Consider the following 10,845-nt stretch of genomic DNA (forward strand, 5'->3'; position numbering starts at 1 on the left):
CCGTAAAATGATGAATACATTATCAATACAGGACAATTTATTTTCATCATAATATGTCGATTTCGGCCATCTATCTCGACACACAGCACCAAATTTATCCCATATCTTCCTCTGTCTCTAGTCAGACACAATGCTACATTGTGCAAGTTTCAACTCCACCCCCAACCCTTGTTTATACAATTTGGGCTGCCAGTCATCAAAGTCTTTAATCTTATACTGAGAAGAATCAATACGTTTTGATCAGTATGAATTTATATTCGTCACCTCTCAATATAAATTTACACAATGCATTCTTTGATCAGTGACAGAAAGGGGACAAATTTGTAAAAAGTGATGAATTATAAAAAAGTTGTTCTTATTTTTGGAGGTTTTTGGTATTTGACTCGTGTATTATAGGTGTTTAATCTGTGGAATTTAAACCCCTGCTGACCTGAAACAATGTCTGGGTCAATGAACTTTTTGGGAGCTGCGCACATTTATATAGTTGTAATCGATGCTGCTTTATTAACAAAGGTTTCCGTCACTGTCTGCCAGTTGGTATCGTCAGGAGCAGCCACGAAAGCTGTTCATGTAAAACATTACGGGAAAGCTCCATTAACTTAGGAATACCCCATCCACTTCCCTACTTAGTTATCAGAGGATTAATTTCGCAGACCTGCCTTTCCTACAATGGCACCAGCTGGATTAGATAAACGTAACAATGGAACATTAACACCTTGGGGGATTAAAAGTCTGCTGTTTGTCACCCGAGTTGGTCAGGCAAGGACCCGGGTTTCAGGTACCATGCAAGTTAATGCACTCTTTCTGTAATGAGCTGTTCGTAAGCGATAAAATGATGGCTGGGCGGGAAGAATCAGCGGGCGGGTAATGGCAAAGTTGTGATTAGTTTTTCCTCATTTGGGAGTGTGGAAATTATATTTTATTATATTTTCTTACTCAATGGGAAACTTTGAAAAGGCCTAATGAGCGGATAGTTTAAAGCATAGACCCTCGAGAAAAAAGGAGTTTTTCTCGAGGGTCCGTCTTTAAAGGGAAAACATGTGGGTAAGACATGACAGCGGGGACTTTTGTGTTGGGAGAGGGCGTTGGAAGATTTGCTGATAGGAAATGGGGAATGGGGAGATTTCCGGTCGGGAATGATGTGAGAAGAAAACTAATTTTGGGACTTATTTGAAATTGTAACTTGAAGGGGGGGGGGAGTGACTATTTCAGTGGCTTACAATTTTTTTTCAAAATCGACTGGTTGGCTGCCCTTCTTGTAACGTAAAGTGATCTGACGATGTTGTTCTGTATGAACTTTCTTTCTGGTGTCACTTTCTTATTTAGGAAAACTACAGGTGAGATACGTTCAAAATGAAAGAACCAGAGTCCGAAAATGCAATCAGTGACGAAAACGAAACATCCAACTTCCCCGAGAAAACAGATTCGACAGATCAGACGAATTCCAACGCTGTCTCCCAGTCGGAAGACAAAATGTCAGTAACAAAGACAGACAAAATAACTCGGTGGGGATGGTTTAGTTATCGACCCAACTGGTTGCAGGTTTTTAATAAACCAACATGGTTGTGTTCAAGCGTGGGTTCACTGTACTTTACTCAAGCCATGGTCATGTGGGGATTTCTGTTCATCTCGATATCATCAATCGAGACTCGATTCAATCTGTCAAGTACAGCAGTGGGCGTCATCATCGCATCGTACGACATATTTTCCGCCATCTTTGTTCTATTCGTCGCTTACTACAGCAACTATGGAAGCAAATCAAGAATCCTCGCCGTTGGCTGTTTCGGAATGGGACTGGGGTCGTTCATATTCATGCTGCCCCATTTCACTTCCGGTCCGTACATGTACAGCGAAACGAACATCACTCAGACAGTTTGCAACCCCATGATTAATGCGACAGATCACTGTGAAGGCGACGACTGGCAACCATCAAGCCTTTCCTATTACTTCATCGTTTTTATCATCGCTCAATTCTTTCACGGAGTCGGAGGCACGCCCGTCTATACGGTCAGCCCGGTCTATATGGACGAAAATGCCTCGGACAAGCGTTCTGCGACATACATAGGTGAGCCTCCTGAGTCATGTCTTACAGGTGAACTTAGACTACTTAGGCAGCTTGGAAAAGTCATCACTCCCATACGTCATGAATCAAGTGTGACCGTCCTATGAAAATCCCATTATGATTAACTCGGACATATCAAGGATGGGATATATTCAGAGTATTTTGATGATATGTGTTTAATTTTATATTTGAAGGTTGTGGGATTGACCCTTTTGCCGAGATTGAAAGTCTCCGGCGCATATTTTACTAGGAAAATGTTGAAATACGTCATAAAAGTAAACATTTCTTCATCAACAAAAACTCTTATACTCTGTTTTCTAAACGATGGTCGAAATAATTGTAATACCTTCTAAGTCAAGGTATATGTAGCCATAATTTACATAAAACCATTTTAAATGCCATAAACTTTCTACATAATCGCCATACAATAAGAAAAATTTCTTCAATTTTTTGAACAGTGCCTGGAAACGTAATTCCTAAAGAGTTGCAGTCACCATGGGAACACAAATATATATATATATATATATATATATATATATATATATATATATATATATATATATATATATATATATATATATATCGAAGTATACAGATGTCCTCGAGGGAAATTACAGTGCTCAATGCAAAAAGCAGAGCGTTATAAATAAATAAACAGATTACTTCAAGTACAAAGTAATGAAATCTATTACTTAAGTTTCATGCATCTTGGAATCCTCAGATAGAGGATTCCAAGATGCATGAAACTTAAGTAATAGATTTCATTACTTTGTACTTGAAGTAATCTGTTTATTTATATATATATATATATATATATATATATATATATATTATAATATAATATATATATATATATATATATATATATATATATATATTAGATGGTGGTCTGCAAGTTGACAAAAATTAATTGCCTTTAAATTTCGTGAAATGTGACTAGCCATTTTTCAGTCGTCTTCTGATGAGGGTAATTATACAAAATGTGTCAAGTCTGCCTCAAAATATTATACTTTACTAAAAGTTACGTTAACATTGCCTAGTAACAAATATCTTTCTTTTTTGATATATTGTCTATAAAGGGATCATTTACGCGTGTTCCTGTATCGGTCCTGCCGTTGGTTTCATATTAGGAGGTTATTTCTTGACTATATACACAGACATCCGTTATGCTGACAGGTAAGCAGTCAATGAGTAACAGCCTTGAAAACAAATTGGAATGAACCGAGAATGGCCCTCGTGAATTTCTATCACAAAAGCAATCGAATTGTATCAAGCATTTTACTGAAAAATTCACTTTAAGAAATTAAAAGACGACACTTTTGCTCAAACTTTCAGTTAGCTAACTTTAAACCATTCCCAATCGATATGAAGAGTACAAATCAGGGTTCCCGTGCACACTTTTGTGCCAGAGAAACAAATAACTCAATATTCACTGACACTTGAAAATCAAAAAGCCGCCATCCCTGTTTTAAAACTATGGGGGAGATAAAATTTTCGATTTTCATAAATTAGGCCAAAAGAATATTGTTAAAATTTGAGAGTCAGAATATCTATCCACGAGGCACATTCCGCCTTAAAGTTTCAACAGTACATTAAAATTATTTGTCCTTCTCATTACTTCCTACATGATACTGAACATCCCTTAACCTATGCCATTTGCGTGACAACATGAGACGCACAAGATTCTAGAATTTCTTGCTGTAATATATATTAATTTGATGTATAAATTTTGCGATACAAACTCCTATATTTTGCAATGAATGAAATCAGTATGTGATAGGAATACTCTGTTTTGAGGAGTGCAATTGTATGATATCGAATGTACTCAGTATAATGATGTCGCCGAAAACATTGTATCTTGAAAATGCAAGTATCCCATCGTATGACGTAATCAGTGTGAGATACTATTCCATGGCATGACGTAATCAGTTGAGATACTATTCCATGGCATGACGTAATCAGTGTGAGATACTATTCCATGGCATGACGTAATCAGTGTGAGATACTATTCCACGGCATGACGTAATTAGTGTGAAATCTTATAATATTAATAAATGAGTGAGTGTATGAATGAGTGAGCGCTTATTTATTTAGTAGTAATAAATTACTCATTTAATTAGTATGTCATTTCCTTGGTGTCACTCATTACAGCGTTAACATAACTCCGGAACACCCAGCTTGGGTTGGAGCGTGGTGGCTTGGGTTTTTAATCGGTTGGTTACTGGCTTGGCTAGTGGCTGTTCCGCTCAGCGGATTCCCGGGAGAATTGCCTGGTAAGGAGACAGAAATGTAATAACTCTAACAAATATTATGACTTTGAGATTAAAGAGTGTCGAATGCACACTACAGAATGTGCAGTGCTCCCAGCACTATCCAGATTGCGATGTAAAGTGTATCATGTAGCTCGAATAAGAACATTTCTTACCAGTGACAGGCGCGTATGAAACATCATACGTTTTCGCTTTTTAAACTTTATCAAGGAGACCATTCTGTGTTTGAAGTGAATGTTAAAATTCCTCTTGCATATTCACGTGCGATTTTACAGATCTGGTACAATTGCTGTGATTTCATCAGTGAGGCTCTTTAACTTCGTATGGAAGCGATCGAAAATTATGACTTTATTAATCGGTTACCATCACCGTGAAACAATAATTAAATGTGTCTGTGATCATGATCACGACTAAATTTTCCTTTCCACGTTTTAATCAATTGTATGCACACAGTTTATTTTAGCATCCTCAAAATAAAATTTCCACTTGTTTCAACCAAGTTTTACAACTTGGTCGTTGAATGTCATAGAGAATAATTATAATCAGTATAGGCATCCCAGTTGACTCGACAAAAATATCTTCACAGCCAAGGAAGAAATGCGTTCGAAGCGGACAGTGCAGACACACGAGTCCAAGTCCCAAGCGAAGGCATCACAGCCAGGTTTTGGTACAAGCTTCCGTGATTTCCCAGCATCCTTTTGGCTGCTGTGCAAAAACCCGGCCTACATCTGCACAACGTTGGGAGCGAGTGCTGCACTGTTGATCGTTGTCGGGTTCGCAGCATTTTTACCCAAGTTTATTGAAAACCAATTTCACCAGACTTCCGGAACCGCAGCGGTGTTACTTGGTAAGGTAGCGTGACAAACAACTGAAGCAAGTTAATCCGTCAATTACATGGGTGTATCCACTTTGAAGCTATGATCCAAACTTCACTCCCTCCCCCCACCCAAAAAAGAAGATGGCAGTGATATCATTGTCTCTATTCATTGCATGATTATGCGATGCAATGGTAATGTTGTTTATACTGAATGCACACAACAAAACCAAAAGTTCGTTACCTCGGTTGTCTAAAGTTGTGTAGTTTGAGTTTAAATAGCCAATAAATCAATTAACTTTCCGTTTTGTTTTCTTACCAAGGCTGTCATTTCTTCTCCTGAACTTTCTCGTCTTCCATTCTACTGATTTCACTTTTTAAAATTATTTTCCAGGAGTAACATTTGTGCCAGGAGCAGCGGGAGGAACGTATCTCGGTGGATGGATTGTCAAAAGATTGGAATTGAAAGTCAGAGGGATGATTTTATTGATCATCGTAATGACGATCGCCGTTATGGTGATGGCGTTGATGTTCATGATAAAATGCCCAGAGGAACAGTTAGCTGGCGTCTTTGTACCGTATGAGCCAAATCGGTAAGACTCTGTGTCCTTTCTGTCTCATCGTTGTCTGTACTTTCTTGGCGTTTTCTCCTCATATTTAACTGTTAATTTACACTTTCAATGAGCGTCCGATTTACTCGAAGAGTAATATTCTTTGGAGCCCACTTATTGATAACGAAATGCATATACTGTGAAGTGCGCCGGTGTACAGAGCATCATGAAACTATATTTCTCTTACATGCTTTCATGGTAAGAATAAGTGACTACAAATCATATTGTTCGGTTATAAAGGAACATTTTTCTCGATAAACTCGCTGACAAAATTTTAAACTTGCTTCATTATATACACATTTTAGATTGGTATAACTCCGAAATTTTGTTGCTTAGTTACGAAAGCGCCCACATCAGCGTTTTTGGAATAACATCGTGGGAACAAACGATAAACGTTTGCGTCACTTGTTTTACGTAATCTTGTCATTATGGCACTCAAAGACACTTTTATATAATTGTACCTCTGTATCCATCACTCTATAGTATTGAAATATTGTTCCTTAAGCTGCGAGGAAAGTGTCTTATGAGTGATAGACGAGCCACACCTGTGAATGAAACAAAAGACGTGCTCTTCTGCGAATGTCTAATGCGAGTATGCTGAATGTACATCTATTGCTTTGCGCAGCACAGAGGTTAGTGAAGTAAACTTGGTGTCACCTTGTAATGAAGACTGTGGATGTATTATGGACATCTACTCGCCGGTCTGTGGTGCCAATGGTTTGCAGTATTTTGACAGTTGCTATGCAGGCTGTACGCATTTCGATGAGGAACAGGAGGTAAAATAGACCATTATGTCATTAGGAAGGCAACTTTATCAGATGTCGAACTATCTAAATATCGACACGGATCAATTGTCGATAGACGCCATCACTGATTATTGTCGAAAGATGTCAGTCAAACAAAGGTCTTCTGAGAAAAAGATCTTATCAGTTAATGATAAACTATAATAACCAGACTCTGCCAGTTTATTCGCCTCGATTACCCTTTTCTGATTGAAAGGTTAATCGTCCTGTACTGCCCTCAACGTTGCATTGATCATTGTAACTCCGAATTAATTGAGGTGGCGCATAACATGTTGCTATATATAACGTTATCCCATACAGAAATTCTACAACTGTCGCTGTGTTTGGAACGAGACGTGGTTATCACGTGACCATGGAGGCCATGCTGACATTGGAAAGTGCGATACGGAATGTGAAAGCTGGAAGTTACCTGTTTTTATGTTTCTGCTTTTCGTTATTATGGTGTTTGTGTTCTGTCGCACAGTTCCAGGCGTTACGTTACAGATGCGGTAAGATGTTTTCACTAAGATAATTTTGTCCCTCTCTCGTCTCTCTTCTTTATGTTGATCTCTGATTCTTCGTATTTGTCTTGGCCTATGTCAAATCCATATATTTGTGTATTTGTGATCCTGCGCCTCTGATGTGTTTTGTTTGTTACAACTTCCATCTTTTTCACCATCACCATCATCATCATCATCATCGTCGTCGTCGTCGTCGTCGTCGTCGTCGTCGTCAACCAACTCATAACTTCAATATTTAACTCAAGTTTTCCTATTTGTACAACATTGATCAAAATATTACTTTGTTCATTTTCAGGCTTGTTCCGGACAATCAGCGACCATTTGCAATGGGTATAGCTTCGCTGTGCGCTAAGCTACTAGGTAAGATAAACACATTTACTAAACATATGTTTGAAAAGAAAATAGACGTAAACCTACCTGTCTACAATTGAATCGAACTTAAACGCTAACTGAACACCTTGCTGACCCCTCATCCAAAGACAATGCGTACGAATTACCTCTGTAAATCACAAAGGCAGGTGTATAAATCGGATGTCACCCACGGGGTCACCCACCCCCACTAGTCTGATCAGTTTTGAAAAATTAATTTCTTCCATATGCAACGAGTCAAGGTCAGCAGTTTCTATTGTCATGAAAATATGAAGACAGGGAAAACTCTATCACATTATAATCTGATTCACTTTCTCTCCTCAGGAGGCGTTCCTGGACCAATCATTTTCGGTGCTGCAGTTGACAAATCATGCGTACTTTGGCACTACGATTGTGAACAGAGAGGTGCATGCTGGGTATACGATCCATTGGAATTCTCGCTACGTCTCGTCCTGCTCGGCGTTACATTCAGCGCTGTGTCCCTGGTTCTCATGATTATAGCTTACATGTCGTACAAACCGCCTACCTCGGAGGATGGAGAAGCTGAATTCCTCGATTTAGCCAATGAAACAGACCAAGTTTCGTCAAGGGCGCCACCAGGTGTTGAATTGCTTGCCTACAAGGACGCAGCGAAGGGCGTCGACGGTGAATGTACAGGTAGTGACGTAAAGGGCATTGTCCGTGAAGATAGTCAAGCCGCATTGGTCGATTCAAAACTAAGAGACAGCACTGAATAATAATAATCGTCGCATTTTTTATCCTTGTACAGACGACTCCTCAATATCACAGCTTCTACATCATCGACTTCTTCCGAACATGTCTAAAACCGAATCAGGGCCGAACCGGGCCGTAGGAAGAGAGGAGTACTGATATTTTGAAAACGGGCGGTCAATCACAATAACTTTGATTTTTGTATACTTATCCGGATGTCAGTTTGGCGGACAGTCTCCTTGACCACCAACCACATAAAGCTAAGACGTGTGCAGGATAGTCATGAACTAAACTATTTATAACACAGCTGGCGAAACGCAAACTTAGTCTTTAGAAATAACGATGTTGGCGAAATGATGATGAAATTGTTCGCGCCACACTGTTTGGCAATTTTTAATGTTTAAAAATTTGATGACGCTGAGCCTCAAAAGATAACGTTTTCAAATTACTGTAGATCGTCATATGAAACGTATCACACACCCAAACAGGTCCATTGTAAATATTGAGAGGTATTGTTCAAGTCGAGTTTTTCTATAACCGACCTATCTGAGCAGAGTCGATAGTAATTGAACAATTGACATGAAGTATTGGCTTGACAAACTGCACGGGGGTATAAATATTTGGTAATCTGTTTCTCCGGTACTAGACCTTACAGAGCGTTTGAGCAAAATCTTAAGTCTTACAATTTCGCGGCGCGTATCCCTTTAACTACCTTATCGATCACTAATGAAAAATTGCCATTCTTTGATCAAATCCTGCGAGAGTAATGATTTCATTGAACGTGGCCGACTTGATAGCATGAAATATTTTACACTAGAGGCGCGGCGACCAAAAGGTGATCAGGACAGTGCTGTGATGGTGGAGAGGGTGAAGGCCGATTTACATGTCAGTCACGGCATTTAAAGGACGATAAGATATATGAATGTATATGGTGTTTTATTTGACAAATTGTAAAATTTCTAGTCTCACATCTTTAAAGCTGCCAAACATTCTAGAGCACCTTGGTGATTTATTAGTGCTTGGAGTTCACAGATCGATTGGTTTGGTTCGATTTATAGGACGATCTAAATAGTGGACGGCTCAATCACTGCAGCTACACTTAGCGATCGAAGTTTTGTTTAACTTACTTTGCGTTATAGTCTGTATCTTCTTTTTTATACAGCAGACGAATATATCTTTGTGTTATTATGGTTTCTTTTGAATTTGTGTTGAACATGATGAAATTCTATTCATATGCAAATATCATTTCCTTTACATTTACAGATAACTTTGCCAGGAACCTGAATTTACATTCGAAAACCTTGCATATCAAGAATTTAGAATAGATGTGAATGTGACATCATAAGCTATGGGGCGATGACGGGGATGTCAGATTTCAAAATAATCCACCATGCGCATATCCAGCTCGAATTGATATCAAGTCATCGTTATTTCGGACAGCTTTGATTATCTTTTGGCTTTTTGCAACAAAATTCCAGTATGCATCCTTTTCACTTTAATGAGATTTCTTTGCATCGTAAACGGGTCCTTAAACTACATCAATTGTGCCGTACACAGTGCTTATTGTGAATTTTACCCTGTTGAGTTTGTAGGCCTCTCGAATCAGACCATCCTACTGTTGGGTGGCTTTCAATAGACTGTGACAGTCTCAAGTTGCTACAATTAATCGCGAGGATGGATCGACCCACTTATTTCCCATAGAAATCATTTATTTTTTGTGGAAGATGATTACTGAAAATTCCGGGAAGAAGAAGGGAGTGAACCTATGTTCACATTTTTACGTGTCAGTAGACAGAATGGTTTAAACGCGTGCACAGTGCTAATTTTGCAGATACCACATTATGTACCAAATTCTACAAGGTACCGGCCGCTTGATATATGTTACACAATAAATTGCACAAATTGAGTTTGTATGCACCTCGAAAGAGAAAGACTTACACTTAATTTTAGACCATTATCTTTCAAAATCAAGGAAAAATCAAGATCACCTTGCAAAATTTGGTAATAGACAAACTACCCAAGATTTACCGATATAGGAAATTCAAAATGGTCGTCACCACTGTGTTAGCCCCATGGAGAAAAATAAAATTATCGAGTTTCAAAAAACTAAGACGGCGAAAACTTTTCTTACTGAACCCCCACAAGTGTAGATTAGAAAAGTATTGGAAAAGTGTGAGCGTCTGAATATCTGTCCCCGAGCAAAGCGCTTCATTGTACATGAAGAGACGCTGGCGTATGAGAATACTTACGCGTACACGTATAATGAATCATAGCTGCAGTAAAATTTCAAAAAGCTTCAGAGGAGTTACTAAGTGGTCACCATGTCACCATACCTTGACATCATACTTTGGACAAGATACGAATGCATCGCATAGTTTTGTTTTCCAAAATCTGTAAATTATTATGATAATAGAGCCAAGTGCCGCTCTATTTTCTATTTTTGGAAACGATATAGATAACAAACAAAAAGTAACTCCAGAGTCACACATTGCCCTTTACTCTTTGCACTTACCATTGCTACTTTTGAAAAGATGCGATTTTAATTGGTGATGTATCTGGAAAATGGAACCGTGAAGACATTAAATTTTGTGACGTAATGGCGGATGCATGCATGCATGCATGTATATGTATGTATGTATGTATGTATGTATGTATGTATGTAGAGAATAAATGCTTATCCTTTCAGAAAGGGTTAGTATTCAGAG

At 38.5% G+C, this 10,845-nt stretch overlaps 1 protein-coding gene across 1 annotated transcript; it reads left to right on the plus strand.

The window, feature by feature from the left end:
* Positions 1-1,353: 1,353 nt before the first annotated feature.
* LOC139116615 (solute carrier organic anion transporter family member 4C1-like) lies at positions 1,354-6,542 on the plus strand. Its single transcript, XM_070679212.1, has 6 exons — positions 1,354-2,065; positions 3,142-3,238; positions 4,214-4,335; positions 4,919-5,179; positions 5,541-5,739; positions 6,383-6,542. Exons 1-6 carry the CDS (start codon positions 1,354-1,356, stop codon positions 6,540-6,542), a joined length of 1,551 nt encoding a protein of 516 aa, XP_070535313.1.
* Positions 6,543-10,845: the final 4,303 nt, after the last annotated feature.

The sequence above is a fragment of the Ptychodera flava genome, chromosome 17 (assembly GCF_041260155.1).
Source record: "Ptychodera flava strain L36383 chromosome 17, AS_Pfla_20210202, whole genome shotgun sequence".
NCBI classification, from domain to species: domain Eukaryota; kingdom Metazoa; phylum Hemichordata; class Enteropneusta; family Ptychoderidae; genus Ptychodera; species Ptychodera flava.